The 25627-nt window shown below is 52.9% G+C and overlaps 2 protein-coding genes across 6 annotated transcripts in view; one reads left to right on the top strand and one right to left on the bottom strand.

Moving 5' to 3' along the window:
* The first annotated feature begins 833 nt into the window (after positions 1-833).
* LOC128335289 (G-protein coupled receptor 12-like) lies at positions 834-10016 on the top strand. 3 transcript variants are annotated; one of them, XM_053273297.1, is made up of 2 exons: positions 834-1143; positions 4107-10016. In XM_053273297.1, the coding sequence occupies exon 2, from the start codon at positions 4109-4111 to the stop codon at positions 5309-5311; it is 1203 nt and encodes a 400-aa protein (XP_053129272.1). In that variant the 5' UTR covers positions 834-1143; positions 4107-4108; the 3' UTR covers positions 5312-10016. The 3 variants fall into 3 exon arrangements, with proteins under 3 accessions (XP_053129272.1, XP_053129273.1, XP_053129274.1); XM_053273298.1 differs by lacking the exon at positions 834-1143 and adding an exon at positions 1754-1880; XM_053273299.1 differs by lacking the exon at positions 834-1143 and adding an exon at positions 2580-3265.
* Positions 10017-14155: 4139 nt separating this feature from the next.
* Positions 14156-25627, bottom strand: part of LOC128335288 (actin-binding protein WASF3-like) — a 49957-nt gene continuing 38485 nt past the window's right edge. For all 3 annotated transcript variants that reach the window (XM_053273296.1, XM_053273294.1, XM_053273295.1), the window contains exon 9: positions 14156-25479. In XM_053273296.1, coding sequence (XP_053129271.1) covers positions 25322-25479 — 158 coding nt within the window. In that variant the 3' untranslated portion in view covers positions 14156-25321. The remainder of the gene's footprint in view (positions 25480-25627) is intronic.

Here is a 25627-nt window from a genome sequence, read left to right as displayed (position 1 = left end):
TTGGAGATGCTGCCAGGGAGGGAACTTGGAACCTTCTGCTCTTCCCAGAGCGGCCCCATCATTCCCCGTAGGGAATCTCTTCCAGTGCTCACACTTCTAGTCTCCCATTCCTATGCAACCAGGGCAGACTCTGCTGAGCTAAGGGGACAAGTCGTGCTTGCTACCACAAGACCAGCTCTCCTGGTGCTGCTACCCAGTAGGACAAGGGCAGCATTTGGCTGGCCCCATCCGGGGTTTCCAGTGGGTGCTTGGGCGTTCTCTCCATGATCTATGTGTGTGCCCAGGGCCAGGGGTGTCGCTATAATTGAGCAGATGGCTTCAAGAACCCAGGGCCCAGCTCCTGAGGATCCTCCCCTCCTTAGCTCCTCCATTATCTCCTTCACTCCGAGGGGCCCGCTGGGAGAGGGGCAAACACAGGCCCCCTCTGCCCTAGCGACGCCCCTGTGAAGGGTGCCCTTGAACTGCTCTCCCCCTCCCAGCAGCCCGGCCTAACTGCAGAGCCCCTGAAGGCGCAGCAGAGATGCCTGTGTGTCCGGCCCACAGGTCAGCGCCGCCAGCCATCGCTGGGGCCCCCATCTCGCCCTTTCCCAAAGGGCCCCCGATTCCTGCCGCCTGCCTCCCGTCCGCTCGCCGCTGACCAGCTGGCCCAAGCTGCGCCCTCCTCCTCTCGGCCGGGCCGTCCCGCAAGCAGGCGAGGAATGCTGATGACGGCGCGAAATCCCTGACCTTGGAAGAGAGGAGGCGCGCGCCTCGGCGGCCACCTTATGAATGAAATTCCCGAGGACGCGGGGGCGCGCGTGTGTAGCTGTGTCTGTGGGAGGAGGCGCGTGTGTTTACCTCCTCCTCGCCGTCGGTGCGTGCGTGTGTGTGGATCGGGGGCGCCTGCTGCTGCTGCTGCTGCTGCTTGTGATTCCGATCACGGCCGCTCCTCTGATTCACAGACTTGGAGCCGGCCGTGAATAGAAGGGAAGAGTTTTGACGTCAGCTCTATCAGCAGACCCGAAGGGGCACGGAGGCGAAGCGCCGCTCGGAGCCCGCCGCGAGCCGGGGATGAAGCGCGCCGTGGAAGCAGAAGGAGGACCCGCGAGGAGCGCTTGCCGCTAGCGCCGAGGAGGCGAGCTCCTGCCAGACCCGGAGGCCAAGGTAAAGAGACCCACGACCCAGGGCGCGCCGCCCGAGGGCGCGCACGGACCTCCCCAGCCCCGCAGCTCCGCGCAAGGGCATGCCCGGTTGTGGCGCTGCTTGTCGCACCCGGGCAAGCGAGGAGGGCGGGTGTGTGTGTGTGTGTGTGTGTGTGTGTGGCATGAAGGGTGCGCAGTGGCGGCACCAGGATGGAGAGAAGTTGGCCGGGGGGGGCCGCGAAGGGGCAAAGGGGGCATTTATGCTTAGGAGAGCTCTGCCCCACATATTAGGGGGCGGGGGGGCGGGGGCAAGCCACTTGGGGGGGTTCCCCCTCCCATACATCCCCTCTCCGCCGCCCTTGAATTCGCTGCACCTCTTCCCTAAGCCCTGCTCTGTCCTGCGGAGGGAGCGTTGTTCCCATAGTCTTCCAGGCTCGTCTTCTCCTGGGCTGCTCTGCTAAACTGTAGGATGAGCAGCAGCGGCAGGAGCCCCCCGTCCCCGTCCCCCACTTTCCCCCGCCCATTCCTTGGACCCCGACGCGCGCTTCCAGACTCGAACGCTCTCTGGTTGGAAGCGAGGCGCAGGATCCGTCCCCTCTGCTGAGGAAGGCTGCTGGGGTGCGCGCGCGCTCGCGCTGCTGGTTCTATCCGGGGTGTTCTACCTGCGTGTGCTTTGAAGGCCGCGCGGCCGCTGCGATGCTGCGGTGGCTACCAGGGGGCGAGTGTCAGCGCGCGCCCCTGCATGCTTACTCGGAGGAGGTCAGCCGCGCTGGGCTCGGGCGGGAGCGGTGGGGGGCTTGCACCCAGCCTAGCCGGCGTGTGTGCATGGGGTTGCGGCGGCAGCGCTCGCGTTTCCGGCAGCAGCAAGGCGGGGGCGGGGGTCGCTCTGCTTGCGGACGGAGACTACGAAGGGGAGGGGCTCCGTGCCTGAGCGGCTCCCAGTTTTACTGGGGCGGGAGGGGCTTTCTTTTCTTTCCCCGGCTTGCTCCGGGCCGGCGGCTTTTGCAGACTGCCAGCCAGACTGGGGAGCTGCAAGGCTAGTAGTGAGAGGGGGATGTCTTGGGAAGGAGGAAGCAGGCAGCCAAGCCGGGGTCGCGGCTTCCTTCGCCTCAACCTCCGCTGCCGGCAGACTGACCGTTCGTTAGGTACGAGCCACGCGGTTAACTTGACGAATGGCCAGCCTGAGGGGTAGGAAGGAGCCACCTGAGTCCCGAGCTGCCTGCTTTGCACCCCGCGCCTGCTCAGGACCTGCCGCCGCTGCCTAAGACAACCCTTCCCTTCCCCGCCCCGCCCTCCTCTGCCGCCCCCCGCCCCCCCGCATAGGTAGCTGCAGCGACGAACGTAAGCCTGGTGGTGTGATGTAAGAGCCTCTGCACCCCCACAGCGTGATGGACGGGCGCTGGGGGGGGATTCATAAGGCAACGGGGGAGGAGGTGGGCCATGGCGAGAGGGGGCCAGTTGGGGCGGAGCGAGAAGTTTAAATAGGCACAGAAATAAATGAATGACCACACGCACGCACACCCCGAAACTCAGCACGCACCCGAATCTCTCCACCAGGAATTTGGAGGGGCAACGCAACCCCCCCCCCCCGCAGGCGATCGCCTGGTTGGCGAAGGCTGCGCCGCAGAAAAACGCACCAAGAATGACGGAGAAGCGGGGCGGGGGGGTGCGGTTTAAAGAGAGCCGCTTCCAAACTTGCGGCGGGGGTGGGGGCGCCCGTCCGGCTGGCAAACCTCAGGCCTTCTGCCCGATGCGCCCCCCGCCCTAAACGCGGTCAGCAGTAGCACCTCCACCCCCACCCCCAAGCATAGTTCCCCCAGCCTGCTCTTCGGGGCTGGAAAGCGGGGCTATGCGGGGGCGGGGGGGGGAGCTTTGCTTTCGCATCTTTGTTGTTTCCACCTCTCTGCGGAGAGTGGCCGGGTATTTGCCCGGTGGCGCTGGGGAGGTGAGGGGTCAGGATTGGGTCCTCCTCCGGTTGCTTGGAGTTTGTTAGTGCCGGGCAGGGGGTTTCTCAAGCTTGGGTCTCCGGGTGTTGCTGGACGACAAAGGAGTCTTCGTTCATGGCGGCGGCGGCGGATGATAGGTGGTGTAGTCCGGCAGCATCTGGAGGCCCAAGCCTGAGACCCCCTGGCCTAGCCAGGCAGGTGAGGGGCCCGCGCCTGTCCAGGGGGGCTTTTCCATGCCTGTTCTAACATTGCTCTCCGTGTGTGGCACAGTCTTCTTTCCCGCTGCGGCTGGTTTCTTCGCCTGCTTGCTCTCCGGTGTAAGCCGCAAGCCGGGGGAACTCAAGCAGGGGCACACGGAACTCACCGAAACGCAGCCTTCCTTCCCTGCCTGTCCATGGTGTGACCCACTGAGGCGCAGCGTTGCTGAAATTATGCTGGGCTGGGGGATGTTGCAGAACAGGGGGCCCTTAAGCGTCTATTTTTGGAAGGCTGAGAGAGGCATCATCACAATTTGGATAAAAGGGTGGACCGAGCTCCTGGATCAAGACTCTGGCTCCCCATACCTACACCTACTGCCCTGCCCCCCCCTCCTGCCCTGCCTAGTCCAGTACCGGCTGCTCTCTGCCTTCACCCTCTGCTGGTCCCAAGGAACTGGGGAGGGGGGCAAAGGAGGGTGGCTTCTGTCTCGCCTGCCCTGCTGGAGAGCCTCGCTGCCTGCAGGCTGACCATTCATCAGGTAGAGCGCCTACGCAGCTCTACCTGATGAATGGCCAGCTTGCAGGCAGTGCAGCTCGGGGTGGTGCGGGAGAGAGAGGAGCGACCTTTGGCGACCCCCAGAAAAGGCCCCCCCCCATTTCTATTTTAGAAATGTGATCTGGGTCACAGCTGGCCCACACATCCATGCACACATGCCCTTGGTACCTTCTGTGCCCCTTCCTCATTCTGGTGCCGCCCACCACTGTGTGTGGGGGGCGGTGGGGGGGGTCGTGCTCCTCCTGTGCCTTCTCTTCCCTTCTCGTTCTCTTCTTTCTCTCTGCAGCAATGCTCCACCACAACCCGGCGGCGGCAGCGGCAGCCATGGAAGCGCGCCTGCAGCAGCGACAGCAGCAGCTGCTGGTGCTGCTCAGCGCTTCCTCCTCCGCCAGGCCCTTCGCCCCGCTCTGGCCGCCCTCCAACGCCTCTGCGGCGGCGGCTGCAGCTGCGGCGGGCGGGGGCCCCTCGGAGCTGCCTGCCGCGGCCGGTGGCGAGGACGCGAGCGGCGGCAGCGGGGCCGGCGCGGGCGGCAGCGGCGGCGGCGGGAGCGGCAGCGGCGGCGCAGGCGGGGAGACCTCCACGGCGGCGGCGGGCACGGCGGCGGCGGCGGTGAGCGCCTGGGACATCGCGCTGTGCGCCACGGGCACGGCGGTGGCCTGCGAGAACGCGCTGGTGCTGGCCGTGCTCTTCTACACGCCCAGCCTGCGGGCGCCCGCCTTCCTGCTGGTGGGCAGCCTGGCGCTGGCTGACCTGCTGGCCGGGCTGGGGCTGGTGGCCAACTTCGGCGTGCAGCACCTGCTGGCGCCCCCCAGCGAGGCGGCGGCGCTGGCCGCGGCGGGGCTGCTGCTGGCCGCCTTCTCGGCCTCGCTCTGCAGCCTGCTGGCCATCACCGTGGACCGCTACCTGTCGCTCTGCAACGCGCTCACCTACCACGCGGAGCGCAAGCTGGCCTCCACGGCCGCGCTGCTGCTGCTGGGCTGGCTGGCCTGCCTGGGCGCCGCGCTGCCGCCGCTGCTGGGCTGGAACTGCCTGCGCGAGCCGGGCGCCTGCAGCGTGCTGCCGCCGGTCACCCGGGAGCACGCCGCCGTGCTGGCCGTGGCCTTCCTGCTGCTCTTCGCCCTGATGCTGCAGCTGTACCTGCAGATCTGCAGGATCGCCTTCCGGCACGCCCAGCAGATCGCCGTCCAGCGCCAGTTCATCGCCGCCGCGCAGGCCACCTCCCCGCGCAAGGGCCTCTGCACCCTGGCGCTCATCCTGGGCACCTTCGCCGTCTGCTGGATCCCCTTCGCCATCTACGCGCTGGTGGCCGACGCCAGCTACCCACCCGTCTACACCTACTCGCTGGCCCTGCCGGCCACCTGCAACTCCCTCATCAACCCCATCATCTACGCCTTCCGAAACCCGGACATCCAGAAGTCCCTCTGGCTGGCCTGCTGCGGGTGCGTCCCGTCGGGCGTCTCCGCCAGGCCCAGGACCTCCAGCGATGTATGAGACTGCTCGGCCCCCGCCGATCGGTTTGAACCTCGTCTCTCTCGCGGTCACGAAGCTCTCTCCAGCAGCAGCGGGGAGGAAAGGACGCGGGACTTAAAAGCACCCGCCTTTCTTTGGGAAAGGAAACGGGGTGCAAGAGTCCATCCGTGTGCATTTGTTTTGGCGCCAAGGGTTTATTTTCTTACACACGGTTTTGTTTTCCAAACACCCCGCCCCGCCCCTAGGATGTGTCTGGCAGGTGACTTCTCCCCCCCCCCCGCCCTCCATCTTTTAAAGGGAGGGCAGAGTGGTGGGGAAGACGAGATCTGCGGCCGGGACGGATTTTGCTCAAGCATAATTGCAAAAGGACTGGTGGTTGTTCTTTGAACCTACCCCTTTCATTCTGAGTTCTCAATTCCTCCTTTCCCTCCAAGGTCCCGTGATTGAGAGTCCAAACCAGCGGTGGGCAGCGGTGTTCTCTGGGACAGGGATCCCCGAAGTTGTTGACTACAACTCCCAGCATCCCCCACTTCCCTCGTGTTCATCAGTTTTTGGAGCAGGCATCTAGGAGGAGGAGGAGAGTCTGCCTCGTGGCTGGGGGGCGGGGGCGCCTGCCTCCCCTTTACACGGGAGCTCAGTTTTGTATATGGAGAGGGAGGTTTGGCAGCGCAAGAGCCGAGAGCCGAAAAGCTGCGTAAATGCTTCTCTTCCGCTTCATCTTGAATGTGGAGTTTAAAAAACAACAACAAAAAACCATAAACCAACAGTTTGCAGGGAATTTCCCCGAGGGGAAGCGTAGGCTGCTCAGCTGGGGTTTTTCTTTCACTGGAATCCCGCTCTGCTCTGCAATAACATCAAATGGGGTGTGTGTGTGTGTGTGTACACACACACACACACCCCCCCCATCTGATGTTATTGCATGGCAGAGCAGAGCGGGATTCCAGTGAAAGGATATCTATAAAAGTGATGTATGTATTATAAAAGCAGGCAGGGGTGTAGCTATAATCGAGCAGATGGGTCCAAAGAATTCGGAGCCGCAGCTCCACCCCTCCCTATTTTCTTCAGTATCTCCCTGACTCCGAAGGGCTATAGGGGAGAGGAGCAAACAGGGCCCCCTCTCCCCTAGCTCCCCTCCCTCCCTCTCCCCCAGCATCATGGGTGGCGTTTACACTGCCGGGTTGCTTCCGATCCCAGAGACGCTTCAGCACCATCAGGGCTGGACAGCTCCAGGGAAGTGCTGGAGGAGGCGGAGGAAGGCGCCCGCCTGGGTGTCTGGGGACCTTGCTCTGGTCTGGGCTACGGTGCTGTGCATTAGCCCTGGGGCCAGCGAGAAGGAGGGCCTCTGAGCCAGCTATAGGCAGTTGCCACGCCTCCTCGGCGTGGCCTCCCCTCCCTCCCCCCCCCCCCATGTGGTTGCACAGTTTGGCTGAGTAGAAGTAGAAGGGCTGCTGCTGCTCCCTACATGGTTGGTCGGGATTTGAGGGGGCACCCAGGACCGAAAGCACTTTAAATCCGCATTATATCACTGTGTGAGGCTACAGCAGAGCCTTTGTATGTTGTCTTTTGCCAATGCACTTAAAGTGACTCCAGAGACTGTTGGGGTAACATGGACTGGTCCAAAATGAAGGCCGGTGGAGGGATGGAGAAACAAAGATGGCACCACCAGCATGTGGTGGATAAGATCAGGAACCTCGATGGCTTTTAATTTTAGGAGGGGGAGGGTCGTGCTGGTTGTCAAAGGGATCACATTTATTTGGGGAGCGAAGAGGGTTGCCTTGAGGCTGGCTGATCTGACCTTCTGTATCCCTCGATTTATTTCTCTGAATGGGGACACTTTGCCCAACACGCTTGCCTCTGGGCCTGCTGTTTTGTGATGTGAAATGAGAAGAGGATAAAGTGCCCTTTAGCACAGGGCTGGGCTGGGGGTGAGGAAGCTGTTGTTGTTGTTGTCCAGGAACCACGAGGGACGGAAGTTTGAGAGCGGCATGTTCATTATTTCTATCGATGTAAACCACTTTGGGAACTTCAGCTGGAAAGCGGCATATGAATATTCGTGGTATTATTTTGGTCAAGGAAGCGATCAGAATTTTGTCGAGCAAAATCTTTCAGGGAACCAGTGGGAAGCATCCAGCCTAGCCAGGGAGTCATGACTAAGCACCATTGAAATCGATGAGACATGTCAGTCATGACTAACTTAACTCCCGTGGATTTTGAGGGGACTTAATGACTAAGGGGAAATGGCTTGACTAGCAAGCCAGAGGTTGCTGGTTTGAATCCCTGCTGGTATATTGTTTCCCAGACTATGGGAAACACCTATATCGGGCAGCAGCGATCTAGGAAGATGCTGAAAGGCCTCACCTCATACTGCGCAGGAGGAGGCAATGGTCAACCCCTCCTGTATTCTGCTGAAGACAACCACAGGGCTCTGTGGGTGCCAGGAGTTGACACCAACTTGACGGCACACTTTACTTTAATGACTAATTTGGTCTAGATGCTGCCTGATGTGACCAGTTCCATAGAGGAAGCATCATGGATCTGAGATACCCCTGTTTTCCTTTTCTCAGTTAAAACGGGTCAGGGCTGGGGCAGGTGACACATCTATGCACCGGATGGAAACCTTTCAACCTGGCATGCACTGTACCCGCATAGTTGGGGAGGGGCATTTCCCACCTCTATAGATGCTTTCACAAGGGTGACAAAAAGTGCCACTTTTCATCACTAAGCATCACTACTGCCTCTCTAGCAGGTGTTTCTGATCCCTGTGCATGCGGTCAGTGGGACCTGCAGTGCGCATAACAGCCATTTTGAACCCAGAGAGGAGCGTCCCTAGAAATGTGGCTGTCTATATTTTGAATAATTGCTGGGTATGGTTAGTGTGGTTCTCCTGTCTATACACTCAGTCTCAAACCGGACTCTTATTTGTAGCCCGTTCACGTTTTTGTCCCACACAGTCGCATCTGGGCTGTCTTGTCTTTTTTTGTGGCCAGGATGAGTTATCATTTATGGCCGGAGTGGCCAAGCTGAGGCTCTCCAACGGCTGCTGGACTACAACTCCCATCATCCCCTGCCACAATGGGGATTATGGGAATTGTAGTCCAACAACGGCTGGAGAGCCTCAGCTTGGCCCACCTCAGTGGCTGCCACTGGGGGAAGTAAACATGTTTTCATCTCTCCCCTCCGCATAATGTTTAGCAATGCAAAACTCTTTGATGTGGCATCTGTGTGCTGAGATTCCACACCCCTGCAACCAGCAGAAAATGAAGCAGAGCAGGGACAGAGAAACTCACAATGCAGCGGTATTGCATCATGGGTTTTGTCTTATTAAAAGTTTTGTGTGTGGATGGAGAGAGAAAGAGAGGAAGGACACTGCTGCGACTTTCAGCAACAGCCATGTGAACACAAGAACAGCCTTCCGGATCAGGCCCAAGGCAGCCTTTCCTGTTCCACACAGTGGCCCACCAGATACCTCTGAGAAGCCCACAGGCAAGAGGTCTGTGCATGCCCCCTCTCCTGCTGTGGCTCTCCTGCAATTGCTATTGAGAGGCATCGTGCCTCTGAGGCTGGAGTTGGCCAGTAGCCACCAGACTAGTAGCCATCACTAGACCTGTCCTCCATGAATGTGTCCATAAGACCATGTGGTGACTGTAAGGTGACATTCTAGAGATCTGGCCATGCCTCCCCGTTAGAAAACCCTGTGGCATTTCTAAGAGTTCAAAAAGCGAGCAAATGAAGGAATACCAGTTGCAGGGGAGTAACAGCAGGAGAGAGGACATGCCCTCAACAGCTGCCTGTGGGCTCCCCATAGGCATCTGGTGGGCCACTGTGCGAAACAGGATGCTGGACTCGATGGGCCTCCTTGGGCCTGATCCAGCAGGGCTGTTCTTATGTACCATGTAGATTGGTGCAGCCTCATTGCCAAACTGAAACTTTATGCTGTGTTATACTGTTATTCTAAAAGCATGGAAGTGTTTGTGACAGCACCCCAGGGTGCCAATTGCCAGCTATGTTCAGACTGGCTCCCAGCCAGGCTGTTCCTGTGTGTCCCCCCCCCCCCCCCGCCTTGATTCCTATGCTGACTCCTCCCAACTCATCAATCCCCACCCCCACCCCTGTTTAGGGTTCAGGAGTCTCACACTTTGGAGACCGCCTTACTATCACACGTGCACTAAAAAAGCTCACCATCTGTAGAAGAAAAAAATGTGACCCAAAGGCCCTGGAGGGTCCCCTTTTGACTTGAAAGTTGTGTCTAGAACAGCCTGGTTGGTTCAGCACATTGAGTCTATGAAGGTCTTCTGAACGCCGTGGTGTGGAGGGGTCTTGTTGGTGCGCTTCATGGTGGTGAGGCCATTTCTGAAGGGGCCGGTGGACAGAACGGAATGGCAAGCCAGTGTTTTTCAAACAGGACTGTGCTCATTGCTCCCCCAAAGCGGGGGGCGGATGCTCTGCTACTATTCCACGATGCTTCAACCAAGCCCCAGTAATGCACTTTATGGATGAGTGAGGGGTGGGGGGAAGAGAAAGAAATCAAAGGAGTTATTGCACTGTCTCTCTATGGCGTACAATATGATGCATTCATCTGTTAAGAGTAATTTATTTTTATTACTGTACATAAAAATGTTCAAGTGATTTGTCAAGATAATATTGATAATTATTTAAAAAATAAATTCAACCCCCCCCCCAAGATATTTCAAGTTCTGGGCCACCACTGACCCAGGTCTGTGCCAAACGAGCTGCTGTGGTTTCTTTCTTTCCGTAGGCTGCATAGCTGCTGAAAATTATTATCCTTAAGAGAAGAAGTTGTGAGCCATTCATGGCTGGACTCACCACCGCTCTGCCTACATGTCAGGGCCATAACTTGTAGCTGATCCCTTAGATCAGGACTGCACAGCTTTGCCCTCCAGTGGAAGGACTACGACTCCCATTATTCCTTGGACTACAACTCCCATCAGCCCCAGCCCCAGTAGCCAATACTCAGGGATAATGGGAGTCATACTTTGGCATCTGCAGGGGGGCTGAAGTTCTGCAACTCTGCGTTAGACTCATCAATTAAAAGTCTTTAGGTTCATTAAAAGGGTGCTCCCACTTAACTGGGTAGAAAAGAAAACATCCAGCAGCAAGCATGAATTGTCCCCTTTGCTAAGCATGGTCTGTCCTGGTTTGCATTTGTATGGGAGGCTATGTGTGAGCACTGTAAGATATTCCCCTTAGGGGATGGGGTCAAAGCTCAGTGGAAGAACATAGGAAACTGCCATATACTGAGCCAGACCATTGGTCTATCTAGCTCAGTATTGTCTTCACAGACTGGCAACGGCTTGTCCCAGGTTGCAGGCAGGAATCTCTCTCAGCCCTCTCTTGGAGATGCTGCCAGGGAGGGAACTTGGAACCTTCTGCTCTTCACAGAGCAGCCCCATTATCCCCTAAGGGGAAGATCTTACAGTGCTCACACCTCAAGTCTCCCATTCATATGCAACCAGGGTGGACCCTGCTTAGCTAAGGAGACAAGTCATGCTTGCTACCACAAGTCCAGCTCTCCTCATCTGCCTGCTTGCGTGAACAAGGTCCCAGGCCCAATCCTTGGCAGCACCTCCGGGTAGAACTGCAAGAGGCTTGAAATTGAATGAATGAATGAATGAATGAAACTTTGGAGAGGCTGCTGCCAGTCAGTGTAGACAGGCCTGAGCTAGATGGACCAAGGGTCTGACTCAGTGTAACCCAGCAGTTCTACTGGACGCATGGCTAGCCTGCAGGCAGTATGGCTCCTGGGCAGGGTGGCAAGAGAGAGGGGCTGCCTGGGCCGCTGCCAGGAAGAAAAAGCTGCCGCACCTCCTTCAGTGGCCCCTGCAGACCCTGGCTTGCTAGGACCAGCTGCTACTGCTACCATCACAGGAAACCTGTTGTGAGAGTGAATCAATGAAGACTTGCTCCTGCGGGTGGGAGGGAGGCCAGGGTGAGCCACAGAACATGCCCTTGATGGCCACGGGACCTGTTTGAAATTGTGGGGCAGGGAAAGGGGCTAGTGGGTGGGAGGGATGTGCACGGAACCGGTTCGGAGGCCCTTTATGGGTTCGGAACGGGACGGAACTGGTTCGAACGGTGGGCGGTTCCTCCAGTTCGAAGGTGGGGGGATTCTGCTTTGAGGGCGGAGGAGGGTACACCGATCCCTCCCTCCGCTCCCCCCCCCACCGCCAGCACTCCATGTTTTAAAAGTCCACTGGGGCAGCAGCGCAGGCATGTTGGATACTTCCACCTACTTCCGGTAAAGGGGGGCAAGAGGGCAGCAGGGAGGTGTGCTGTGGCCGTGGTGGACTTTTAAAACATGGAGTGCCAGTGGGGGGGAAGTGGAGGGAGGGGTAAGTGCACCCTCCCGCGCCCTTAAAGCAGAACCCCTCCCCCTTCGAGCCTCCCCCACCTGGTTCTGTGCACATCTCTAGTGGGTGGAGGAGAATGTGGCCCTTGCCCCACCCCCTACTCCCTACCCACAAACACAGACGCAAGCACACAGTCTCACACACATGACCATCCACCAGAGGACCCCCCCCCCAATTTTTGCCCTCAGAGGTCTCCCCTTTAGCTCCCCAACTTAGGAACCAGGGCACAGATCTGCTCAGGTCCCAGGGCTTGGCCTGAAGCTACACAAGACAACAACTGGGCTGAAGCTAAGCAGGGCTGGGTCTGGTCATTTCCTGGATGGGAGACTGCCTGGATGCCCCAAGGGAGGAGGAGGCCTGGAGTTCCATGATGCAGATGCAAAGGGATTCTGCTCGTGCCGACCTGGGGTGGCGCTGAAACAGCCAAGGTTTGTCTTGGAGCTGGAATTGCACATGACACAAATGGCCACAATAGCTCATGCTTTCGGGGCAAAGCGGGCAAGGGCCCAGAACGGAATGAAGCAACAGAGTGCGGCTGGTCATTGTGGCCACCTACAGGCCCAAACAATCAGGGCTCTGTCTGTGGCCATCTGGGAGATGCTGGTGCCAAGATGGTAAGGACCCGTGTCTACACCATGTGCTTAAACCAGTTTCAAACCAGCTTGGTTGTGAGGGCTCACCAGGGGCGTAGCCAGGAAGTGGCAGCTCTTCCTCCACGGTTCTCTCCTATTGAAACTGGTGTTGGCAGCAGTAACAGAGAATTTGAGAGCAAAGATGCAGAGTGTGGTTCTCGCCCCCCTGCTGCCTTCAGCCTCTCAGCAGCCGCTGCAGCCATCTCCGTCTCCTCCTCCTCCTCTATCCTCCCCTCCATCTCCATTCCAATTAGTGGCTGACATCCAGACTAATGGGATGGTTACTACTCAGTAATCTACCTTAATTAGGAACATAGGAAGCTGCCATATACTGAGTCAGACCACTGGTCTATCTTCCTCAGTATTGCCTTCACAGACTGGCAGCAGCTTCTCCAAGGTTGCGGGCAGGAATCTCTCTCAGCCTTATCTTGGAGATGCTGCCAGGGAGGGAACTTGGGACCTCCTGAATGAAAGCAGGCAGGTGCTCTTCCCAGAGTGGCCCCCAACCTTTAAGGGGAATATTTTACAGTGATCACACTTGTAGTCTCCCATCCACATGCAAACCAGGGTGGACCCTGCTTGGCAAAGGGGACCATTCATGCTTGCTACCACAAGACTAGCTGTCCTTCCCTAGACCAGGTCTCCTTGAACTAAGTTACTCCAGGACTACTCAGGAGTAACTTAGCCTGGCTGCTGGCCTGTGTTCCTCCCCACTCAGAACTGGCTGCAGCTGGAAAGCAAGAGAGGAAAGAGCCAGATGGGAGGCAGAGCCGAATTCAAATTGCTGGGCTGTTTCCCTCCAGGAAAAGGGAGGGGGGGGAGAACGAGTCTTTCACGAGAGGTGAGTGAGATTTTTCTTTTATAGGGTTTTTTTCAGGGGGGGAATACTTGAGGAGGGTGGGAGGGGGCTTCCCAGTTGCAGGGAGAATCCAGACTTTCCTTTGACAACAGGTGGCTGGTGTCCTTTTAAAGCTCTTTCCCCATGGATTCCAAGTGTCTGTGCAAGCGGAGAGAAGATCCTAGGACTAGCAAAAACTGGTCCCCTCCCCCCCCCCAATGTCTCTCCCCTCATGATATGGCAGCTGACTGTCTGAGGAAAATTACTCAAAGTAGTCCCATTGAAATTAAAAGGCCTAATCTCATCTTATCCCGCCTTGGGACAAGTTTTATGAAAGGTGGCATATACATCTAATAATAATTACATTTCAATTTCAGTGGGACTACTCTGAGTAATTTTCCTCATGTAGGCTGACAACAAACATTTTGCTCTCTGCTCATAACAGTGGCTCATCATACATGATGTGTCACTTCTCTGTGTGCAGGAATATCTTTTTATTTGGCGCAGTCCAGGAGAAGGTTTTCCACTTGAAGTGTTGGTGGAATGGGATGGGGGCAGGGGTCAGATTGTCCACTGCAGACAGCAGAATGGCTTGAGCCAGCTCTGACATGGTGTTTGGCAAAATGTGAGCTGGTGGCGCAGCGGGGAAATGCTTGACTAACAAGCAGAAGGTTGCCGGTTCAAATCCCCGCTGGTATGTTTCCCAGACTATAGGAAGCACCTATATTAGGCAGCAGCGATATCGGAAGATGCTGAAAGGCATCATCTCAGATTGTGCAGGAGATGGCAATGGTAAACCCCTCCTGTATTCCACCAAAGACAACCACAGGGCTCTGTTGTCACCAGGAGTCCACACCGACACAACGGCACACTTTACCTTTTACCACAAGACCAGCTCCCCTGTCTCTCCTTCCTCTCTCCCTCAAGTGTGATTTTAATAAGATTCCAAAAGCACTCAGATTTGTCAAGGTCATGCCCACCCTTCAGAATTCACGGAAAGAAAACTCAGTGCAGCCTCAAACACAAATCCTCTTAAAATCTTTATTTTCTTTTTTTATTTATTTCCAACATGCATAAAGTGTCAACAGCATGGGATTATGTTGTACCACATTTCTTGAAAAAATAAAATAAAAAGAACCATAATCAATTACTAGCAGTTTTTCAGATCTTGTATAGGATTTCCTCTACAGGCAGAAAAAGAAGAAAGTTCCATTTGCAACCATATATACTCTGGTCCTGTTTCGTCGCCTTTGGGACAAACAGGACCCACATCACCATCAGGAACATTTGCTTGTACATTTAGGAAACTGTGTACGGTAGATAGATACAAAGCAGCAAAGATGACTGATCTACTACTGACTAAATGCACGTGGTTAGAACACCCCGTAGATAGTGAGAATCGCCTTTTCTTTCAGTCATCACTGTGTGGTCCACAATGCCATCCTGTGAATCCGTCAAATAATACTCTGAATTGTGTGCAAAACTCCACACATTGCATATGCCCTTGTTTCTCCCGTTAGTTACTCTTTTTTGAAGCAGAAACCAAACATTTAAAAATACTCATTTCAACAACAACAACAACAACAAAAAACCTTATAAACCACTATATGAGCAGAAGAGACCCCAACGTAGTTTTGGGATCATTTGTCTGGCTTATTGAATGATGCGTTCCAGTTATCCAAATGAAGGGTAGCTATTCATCATGAGAGTACAAGAGAAGCACCAGAGGTGACATACCAGGGGTGACCAGGAGTTGGACTTCAACTCCCATCACCCCCTGCTGCAGGGGGTAATGGGAGTTGTAGTCCAACCCCAACCAGAGAGCCTCAGGCTGGCCAGCCCCACAGTACCTCTCTGAATGCCAGATGCTGAGAACAATGCCAGATGCTCCTTCACACCCTGCTTGTGAACCTCCTGGAAGCATCCGGTCGGCGACCATAGAGGATGTGGAACTAAACTAGCAACAGGCAACCTTGCCTAACCAGGTAGGCAACCTCAGCTCTCCAGCCACAATTTACTGTGGCTAAGGATGATGGGATTTGTAGTTCAACGGCAGCCGGAGAGCCAAGATTGCCTAAGCAGACCTGTAGAACTCTTCTTATATTCTTAAATATTTATATAGGGTGGGGGGGATATGGAAAGGAAACTGGGGGGCTGCAACTGAAGTGTAAACGCACAGAATTCCTTCTGGCCTTATACCACCATAGGCTGAGCAGAGCTCATGTGGAAATGGCCCTACTTTTAATCTGATTAACCATTTGTAGGATATTTTGCTGAACAATATTATGCTTACTTGAACCCATCGTTAAAGATATTTAACAATGCCCTACTGTGACCAACTAGGGATGCTCATTAACCTTTTGTGCATGTTAAAAACTACATTTTACACATGTATAAAAGATTAATGAGCGTCCTAACTGGTCAAAGCAAGGCATTGTTAAATACCTTTTTGTATTTAACATTCACACCTAATCCTTTAATTATCTAGCAATCTTTGGGTCAGAAATATTTCCTGTTGGTTGTGATTGAACAGAATTTGCAGACTAGATAAACTCAGATCATCATATGGCACAACTTTCCCTGGGCTTCAGATGACTGGGAGGGGGACCATATATTTGAATGTTAGAACATCTGAATGTTCATGTTGAATGAAGAACATCTCCATACTGAGAATTCTAGAATGGCAGGGAGAAGGTTAGCCTAACACCCCTCCCTATCCCCCTATGGGAGCATTAAAACATCTTCTACTTGAAGGGAAGTTTTAATTTTTTTAAAGATCGGTTATTTGAATTATTCAAAATGTAGACCCTTGGAGCATGTGATACAGGAGAACTGTGGCTAAGGGTTGACAGGTCTGAGATTTTTGATTAGGACAAGGTCTCTGGCATCTTCACATCTTCATCATCTTTGGGCTCCAGACCAGGCTGGTCTCCCAACTGCCACATTTTCCAAGGCATTTATGAACACTCGGATCTTTGCAGCTCAGTGTTCTAATGTTTTGATCACTGCTTATGGCTAGGATGCACACACTCAAAGAGAGCACTCTCCAGCTAAGCCATCTATTCAAACAGGAGAAGACAGGGATCCTGGAAACCAGTTTCCCCAAATGGAAATGCCAGGCAGCCTGACGGAGTCTGTCCATTTTCATTTATTCCAAAGAGGTGGGAAATGTGGCTCTCCCCACGCATGGATTGAAGTAGGCTCTTGCACCTGGAAAAATCTAAAACTCTGCCATTTCTCCAAGTTTGCATGAGCTGGCACTGCCACAAGTGTGCCGAAGCAGCCCATGGGTCTGCCATGGGGCTTGGGGCTGGGCAGTGCACATGTAGTGAGGAGGCTGCCATTCAGTGAGCCAGCCACTAAGTCCACAGTGGGCGCTTTGGGAGTCACATGGTGTGCTTGACAAGCTGCCTGCCAGAGCCGGCCTCCACAGCCGGAGAGGCAGCAAGCACCAGCAGCAGAGGAAGCAGGCAGCATCCATGGAATTGCAGAGTTGGGAGGAGTGGCTAGCAGGAGAAGCCTAGTGGCTTCTGCTATCAACACATGGCCCCAAGGCTGAGAGGGTGCAGCCGCTCTGAGAGCGATTTAGCAGCAGTGGCATGGGACTGGCTCTCTAAGGCCACCTGATTCTCAGAACCAAGAGGATTCTGGGCCAGCAAGTCAGCATTCTGACCTGAGTGTTGAATTGACTGCCATTTCCTCGTCTGGCCTGCAGAGGCCCAGAGAGCAGGGACCGGGCATGTTGCTTTGAGGCTCAGCTTTCTGCCTTATCCTGGTCAAAGGCCGAAATAAAGACATTGGCTGATTGACTGAGTCTCAGAGTACTGTATTTGCCTGAACCCAAAACTAGTGTCCCCCCCCCAAATTCTTTGATGTTAGAAATTGGGGGGGGTCACCTTAAATTCAGAATCCCCATCCTTTAAGATAAATACAGCGGAACCTGTATGTAACTTTAATTTTTTAAGAGGGCCGTCTTAAATCCAGACTAGACGTCTATTTGGGTAAATACGGCGAGCTCTGCCTCCCCTCAAGTCTCTGCTTGGTCCCCAACTGCATCCTTCCGCTTGCAAAAGAGAAAAGCCAGGCATATCCCCTCTCAAATTAAAGCCGTTTCTCTTATGGTCTGTCAACACTTTGGCTGTGCATTTAGTCCAGAACTGCTGGCCATTTCATTGCAGGGACAGGATAATGAAGGACACAGGGATCACAGCACGGGGTCCAAGAACTACGTCTTCTAAAGTGCAGTGCAGGTTCTGTGAGCTTGGCTTGGAACTGCAGGTCTCCCCAGGACTGAGTCCAGCTGTTGCCCTTTGGGGGGCTGAATTCAAGCAGCAGTGGTATATCGCACCCCGGGTACCATGCCAGATCAGTAAGGGCTCCCAAATAGCCCTCACTTCACACATTCAAGCAGGACTCTGATTTCAATATCATGCCACAGCAGCAGAAGGTATACAGTCGGGGAAAGTACTGGGGACAAGAAGATCTTGTTTTGCTGAACATTGACACTGCTCCGGTGCTGTTCAGCTCCCTTTTTGCTCCCTAGACTGCAGCTGCAGTGCCATCTCCTATCTCCCTCTCTGCTCTCACCGGCTTCCACCTCATTTGGCCATGCTCCTGTTTGTTTGCTTAATTTATTAAAATATTGTTACCCGCTGGCCCAATGGACTTACTAGGCAGCTTACAAACATAGCAGAATTTAAATACCAATTAAAACAACCATAGAACAAAATCCAGTGCAAAATGAACAATAAAAGAAGAGGCAAAACCCAATCAAGCAGTCCCTTCATGCAAACTAACATAGGAACATAGGAAGCTGCCATATACTGAGTCAGACCATTGGTCTATCTAGCTCAGTATTGTCTTCACAGACTGGCAGCGGCTTCTCCAAGGTTCCAGGCAGGAATCTCTTTCAGCCCTATCTTGGAGAAGCCAGGGAGGGAACTTGGAACCTTCTGCTCTTCCCAGAGCACCTCCATCCCCTGAGGGGAATCTCTTCCAGTGCTCACACTTCTAGTCTCCCTTTCATATGCAACCAGGGCAGACCCTGCTTAGCTAAGGGGACAAGTCATGCTTGCTACCACAAGACCAGCTCTCCTCTCCTAACTATGAGGAAGCTTCAATGGCTCTTTGAAAAAGGGCTACCTTAGCCAACAGTCTTAAAACCAGAAGGGAGGAAATGGATCAACCTTCCTTAACAAGGAGTTTCAGAACTGTGGGGCCAAGCAGAGAAGGCCCCGTCTCAAGTCACCGTACTTCAGATGATGGAGGAGCCCGGAGCAGGGGCTCTGAGGGAGATCTTAAGCTATGGAGAATCTGATTGGCTATGTCTGTCCACATGGATTTGTATCCAAATGTTTGTCAGCACATAAGATGTTGCAGCATGATATTATCAAAAGACTCTCACGAGTCGCCACAGCCAATCAGATTAAAAGGGAGAGTGCGCTAAGGAAAGGAGCAGCAGAACGACATCCAGTCAGGCACAACAGATGCTGGAAATGGCCCAAAACAGGAGGCATTTTTCGACACACAAATCAGCACAAAATGAGATCAGTGCTGTCAGGCTCAATGTGATATTTGAGCATCCACAAGACATTTTCAAATGATAACTGTGTCTGAAAAATGCCGTTATCTACAGAGAAATCCTTGGATCATGGAGTTCATAGCAGGGTTGGGAGCATGCATGTCTTGTGATTACTCTCCTGCCCTATCACAGGGGGGGAAACACACCCAACGAGAGCTACGGTGAACTCCCGCAAGGTTTGGATACCTCTGCCTTTGCAGAGTATCGCACTTCACACCTGAGTTGCCAAGCATTTTTACTCCTGTTCTATGGCTACTACTGGGAAAAAAGAAAATTACCTACCAGCCCTCATGAGATCTGGCTGCAATCAGTTACACTGTTTACTTAGAAATCTAAACAGACAGAAACTCCGCAAGTTAAATTCCCAATCTGGTTCATGATGCAGGCAGGGGACCCCTCCAGTTTTGTGGTGTCTGGATCCAAATAGAGGTCCTTTTCCTGTTTCTTAATTCCATTTATGCTTATTGATTGGCAGGCATCACATTACTAAGAGGCAATGAAATGGTGGGATGGGGATGTCCACTGTCTCTAGGCCACTCTCTGTAGGAAGGGGCAAACGTTCAAGGTGGCACCACCAGATAAAGAGTTGGTGTCGGTGGTAATGGCCATGATGGTAGGCATGGTCCCTTTCTTCCTAATGAGAACACCAACAATGATATCTGTGCCTGCAAGAAGTGTCATCTGTGACACAGTTTCAAACTTCCTTCAATAAACAAACAATGGAGAACAACAGGCGGACAGGATGGTAGAGGCAACACTCTGAAAAATATGTCTGCATCTCAGACTTGACATGGCTCAAGAGATGGACACAGAAAGCTTTCCTTAATATATGAAGCTGTTATGGATGGAACCCCTCATCTTGGACTGTCTCAGGAAGCAACCACTGAGGGCCATCTCCTACAGAGACCTACAGATAAGGTGGAAGAGAGGAACCTGCAAAAAGCATGCTCTCAGGACCATCTCCTTGCTGACATCCTCAGACACTGAGCCTCCCCAGAGACTCCCTCAGTCCACTGTAGGCTTCTGACCAGCCCTGGCAACATTCTAAGCTACTTGACTTAGCAGAGCATTCAGCAACCTTCTGCTCTGTCCATGGTCCTGAAGCCAAGTTTGTCCTCCTAGACTCCTGACTTGCGCTGTGTTTGTATGTATCATGCGGATTGAACTGCTACCTACCAGGCTCTGAACTCACCAATTGTTAGGACTCAAACGGTATTCTTCTCAGTCTCATAATTCATGAGCAACAGCTCCTCCTCAGAGGTTGGCCTTGAACAGAAGACATTATTTAATGGGGACTTTCCCAGACTATGGGAAACATCTATATCAAGCTGCAGTGATATAGGAAGATGCTGAAAGGCATCATCTCGCACTGTATGGGAGGGCTCTGTGGTTACCAGGAATCAACACCAACTCAACGGCACAATTTACCAATTTAATTTATATTTCTGCATCAAGCCCAACCTTTAATAGAAATCCTTCTCTTGATATCCTGCTCCTCCCACAACCCGATTCGTTCCTGACAGCCTCTTTTTATTTCTGCTCAATCAGAGCTCCATGGACCAACTAATTAATACAAAATATAATACAACTCCCTGACTAATTAATACAAAATATAAAAGCAATCCATATATCGATTTGTTACTCCTCATCTTTTCTCTCTGCATTATATTCTAAAATCTTGTACAAATAAGAAAAAGAAGTCAACCCAACATTTTAAATAGATGCTTCATATCAAAACAACTACATTTAACACTGTGCAATGGGAAATAGTTACAGGTGATTTTGATGGTATTTTTAAGGTATATATTTTGTCCCTACACAAGATACAGTTCTTGATCATTAACCACAACTCATGCATGGCCAGTCTTGCAACGAAATCATGGCTTTCTCTGTTTCACTTTTAAGAATCCCAGTGCCCCAGCCAAGCCTCTTAAACAGAGGTAATGGCTTTATATTATGGCCTATCTGTTTATTTCTAAAACCCAGAGGGCTTTCTAAGCAGCTAACAATCCTTAAAACCTCAACCCATGTGATCATGCCTGTCATAGTTCACTGGACCACTGGCATCATTCTTGTTTTGTTTTCCTGGTGTTGCTGAAAAGGCTTTAGCTCTCACCAAGGTAGTAAGGTCTGGGCTCCACCACTATGCTTGGGCTATACCACTTCAGCCTGAAGGTGAGGGCCATCAACTCAGTGGTCTAAATTGAAAATCCAGCTTCAGGCACCTCTCTCAAAGGTATTGTAAATAACATTTACAGCTTGGTCAAATCAAAGGAAAGCACTTTCTGTGGACTGAGATCAGGACCTGTGCGAAAAACCACTGGGACTAGCTGGGGTTTATGAGGCATAACTCAGTTTTCTCAGATGCTCTCATGGCGTGGATATCAGGAGCAAAATGGATGGGCTTTGCTCTCCCAGCTGTGAGAATTCCAGATCAAGGTGACCCAAATCCTCTGCCATGAAAAGCTGCCTTTGGCAAAAGTGTCTCAGTGCTGCAAATTAAGTCATTTTGCTCTTTGATCTTCCACTTCTGCTAATCATGGAGAGGAGGAGGTGGAGGTAGACAGATTCATGGAGGACAGGTCTCTCAGTGGCTACTAGTCTGAGGGCTATAGGGCACCTCCAGCCTCAGAGGCAAGATGTCTCTGAATCCCAGTGGCAGGGGAGCAACAGCAGCAGGAGAGAGGGCATGCCCTCAGCTCTTGCCTGTGGGCTCCCCAGAGGCATCTGGTGGGCCACTGTGTGAAAGAAGATGCTGGATTAGATGGGCCTTGAGCCTGATCCAGCAGGGCTGTTCTTATAGGATGCCTGCTGCATTTTGGTGAATTGCCTCCTTCAAGGGCACAACGAGAATGTCTTCCGAGGCCATCGGTTCCCACAAGCTGCAAGTTGTGGCAAGTTTCCTGCCTCCTGGCCCCCCCAGACATCGTTTGGAACCTGTCTGGAGTCTGCTGCTGCTGCCACTTCCTCCCCCTTTTCCACTCCTGCTTTGAGTACCTGTCTAACCCCTTCACTCCCAGGCACAGAGAGGGCTGCAGAGTGGATGCCCAGGGCGAAGGAGGATCTCCTGCTCAGCCTTTTGGAGCCTTTTGAGGCTCCAGAGGCATCCACACACCTGCTTGCAAAGCCTTAGAAACCTCGCCTCTAAGAAGCAAAAGAGAACAAGATGACAAAATCTTGTCAGAGCCTCCAGGATCTGGGGGAACCTCCGGCTCTCTCCGGCTCTGAATTAGAGCTAATTTTAATCATTTTTTAAAACTTCTTTTAATAATGTCATTCTATTGTTTTTATTGTCCTGTATTTTAATTTGTGACTTTAAATTTTTGTACACCGCTGAGAGATCTACATATCAGGTGGTATAAACATATGATAGATAGATAGATAGATAGATAGATAGACAGATAGATAGAATGCCAAGGCCCCCTTGATGCTCAGCCCCATGTGTGTGGCATTGTGCCAGCAAGTGGATCTAGGCAGTCAGACGTCTGCCCAGTGAAGGGAGGCGTGTGCCCACCCTCTCAAGGTTCCTCCCTATGGCACACGGACAGTCCACGTGGGCTTAAACTGAGACCACGACGCTTAGCGCAACCTCATGTGTGGACATGCTTCTCAGGACACTCCCATGCCAGGTTTCCTTCAGGAGACAGAGGCACCGTTTGAGACCTCTGGAGACCATGCCCAGTATGCAGACATCTGGTCCGTGTGGGACATGCCAGGCCTGTGCTGAGCCTGCAGGTATCTCTAATGAAGAGTCTACTCAGGAGTCACTGTGGAGGAGGCCTCACAGCAGCAGCCACCCTTTAGAGCTGCTGGGCCTCAACTAGCCTGACTTCAGCTGCTCTGCCTTAGCAGGCAAAGGCAGACGAGCCTTAAGCAATGCTCTGGGGCTATAGGACGCCCCCAGCCTCAGAGGCAAGATGCCTCTGGATCCCAGTGGCAGGGGAGCAACAGCAGGAGAGGGGGCATGCCCTCAACTCCTGCCTGTGGGCTCTCCAGAGGCATCTGGTGGGCCACTGTGGGAAACAGGAGGCTGGACTGGATCGGCCTTGGGCCTAATCCGGCAGGGTCGTTCTTATGTTCATTACACAGTTGTGGCTGAGACTCAAGTTTCCAGGCAATGTTTGGGTGACCTACCTATTCATATCAACAGGGATTCTCTTTGCAGCTCTAACAGAGTTTGCTAGATGTTGGGAAAACTGCAGAATAGCTATCTAAGCTGTTGTCGAAATGGACATGCTTCCTAGTTGGGGTGGACACAGGTGCTGTGGTGCTTGAAGTGAGGTGCATTTGGCTGGTCTTGTTTTCTTTTGCTTTCTAAAAGCGAAGTGCCAATGCGCTCTTGCCTGATGGCCCTGGCGGGGGCCAGCCCACTTTACAAGCTTGGGAAGTGCACAGGGGGCAGCAGGGAAGGTGGCCAGCAGCCTCCGCTTCTCTCCTCATGCTCCTTGCAAGCCTGGCAAGGCACTCCTTGCAACGTTTGCAAGGGCTAGGGCAGTCCCAAAGAACTGCCCCAATGGAGATGCCAGGGGCAGGGGACATCTTGCCACCCTGCTGGAGTCCCAATAATCTGCCACCTGAGGCGACTGCTTCACCTTGCCTCATGGAAGGGCCACCCCTGTGGGCAGCCTTAAAAAAGGCTTGGAGCTGCCACCAATCATCAGAAAGAGGTGCCGCTGCTGCTGCCACCACCTCCTCCTCTTCCTCCTCCTCCTCCTCCTCCTCTGAGAGTGCAGGGCAATGCAAGCAAAGGCAAGCAGTCCCAGAAGCCTTTGCGAGCCTTTGTGCCAGTAGTGGCTGCTGAAAGGAAGGAGTCTGCCTCGGCCCCCTTCCCCTTATTTTGGAATCCATTGTTTTTGGATTAAGCACACATTTCGCCTGTAAGAAGCTTAACCTATGAACCGGGGGAGCTGGGGGATCACTCATAAAAGCGAAATCCGGCAGTGAACTCTGGCTTTGGCTCTGTTCCCAAGGAAGTGCATGATTCTCTTTCAAAGATTAAGGCAACAATCCTACGCACGCTGGCTTGGGAGCAATTCCATGGAACCAATGAGACTTACTCCCAAGTGCATAGGACAGGGCTGCACAAAGACACTTTCTAAAGGACCAATGATCCATGATTGGCAAAGAGGGCCTGGGGAAACTCCTTTTCTGAGGAAATGTGCCCATTTTGTATGGCTCAGAGAAAAAAGGGAGGGAGATGACCAGTTCTCTTGCTATCTCAGTCATTGGGATCTAATTGTATACAGGAGTAGCTGGTTTAATTAGAATTAGGTGGGTTCCTATGGAAATCCTGTTGTGTTTTGCTGTATCTGATGGACTGTATGTATGTATGTATGTATGTATGTATGTATGTATGTATGTATGTATGTATGTGTGATTGTATTCTGTTCTTTGTAATTATATAAAAACAAACCTTTGGGTTGGATCCAAACTTACCACTGTATTTGCAGAAGGACCTTCCATGAGCCTGGCAGTAAGTTTGGGTCCAACCCATTTTTCTCCAGGGCAACATCCTGAAAATGACATGTAGGAATAATACAAAATAAATAAGCCAGTCTCTGCCCAGGTGAGATCAGTCCCTCAAATGTTTTGGTAAACTTATTTGGGCATAAGCTTTTGTGTGGGCCAGAGTCAAGTGGTCACCTAAGTGGGTAAGAATATATCCCCTGAAGAGGAGGAGGAGGAGGAGGAGGAGGAGGAGGGAGACACACACACACACACACACACTCTGCCCAAAAGGTCTTGCTATGCTTATCCACCAATTAGGAGTCAATCACATTCATGCTGAAGAGATCGTGTATTCATTTGATTGGATCCAGTGCTCATTTGTGCTGAGCAAAGTACTAGCACACTCACTAGGCCTTGTCTGGTCTTATGCTGTATCAAACAAATGTTTTTCCTCCTCTGTACCAAAGGTGCCTGTACCATTTTAGGTGACCACTTCTTGCCTCTGACAAACTGCCCACGGCAGCTGATTTCCCAATAAACGTGTTCATCTTTAAGGTGCCACAGAACTCTTTGTAGTTTTTGCTGTAACCGACTAACACTACGACCCCTCTGGAATTTGCCCTTGAAAAGTTAAGCAATGGAGAAAAGAAGTGAACAGCACTCTTCTCATCCAGGAAACCACATGACGGTATTTTACACAGAAGGAGGACTCTTTTTGCAGGAGTGTTTCAGTATAGAAAGTGCATCTGCCAAAATCATCAATGTTGTCTCTAATGTTTGACTTCTCCCCAGATCTGTATGTCATCTCTGAGATAATGAACTTCATTGATCCTGGACCCGGAATGCTTTCTCTCCCTGCCCCCACAGCCTGTTTGGAGACTCTAAGGTCATTTTGCATGCCTGGGAAAGGGTAGCCCATCTCTCTCCGACCACCAAGGCATTTCAACAGGACGTCGCTAGTACAGCCTCGCCCACGGAGAGGCCACCTTTAGAACTGTTTCAACACAACAACATGGCACGAAAAGCAAAGACCCTGGAAAAGCTACTTGAGCTGCTGGCAACAGCTGGAAGTTGCCATCAGGGAAACCCAGTCACACACACCTAGATGTGGGAAAGCAGACCCTGGAGACCCCCTCCCCACAACGCAGGGCACCCCCCCCTTTCTCAATCTGACCACTCGTTCTCGTCCAGTTCTGAGTCGTCGTCCGATTCACTGTACTCGACGGCGATCCTGCGGGAGAGGATCGTGGCCACGTCATTACCCACTGGCTCCTTCTTCGCTTCCTGCTCCCACTGCTCCTGAACCTTCCGGAGCTGGATGCCTGCATTTACAGAGGGAGAAAACCTTTAGAGTGGGGAGATGTGCTCATCACCTGCCGAGGTCACTCAGGCAGTGGGTGCTTTGTGTCCACGATGACAGCCCAGCCCAAACTGAGGTTTGAAAGCCCAGGGAACTACTTGGGGAGGGTG

The sequence above is a fragment of the Hemicordylus capensis genome, chromosome 11, assembly GCF_027244095.1.
Source record: "Hemicordylus capensis ecotype Gifberg chromosome 11, rHemCap1.1.pri, whole genome shotgun sequence".
Lineage (NCBI taxonomy): Eukaryota > Metazoa > Chordata > Lepidosauria > Squamata > Cordylidae > Hemicordylus > Hemicordylus capensis.
Note: the sequence above shows the minus strand (reverse complement) of the source record. Positions and strands in the feature narration are given on the sequence as shown.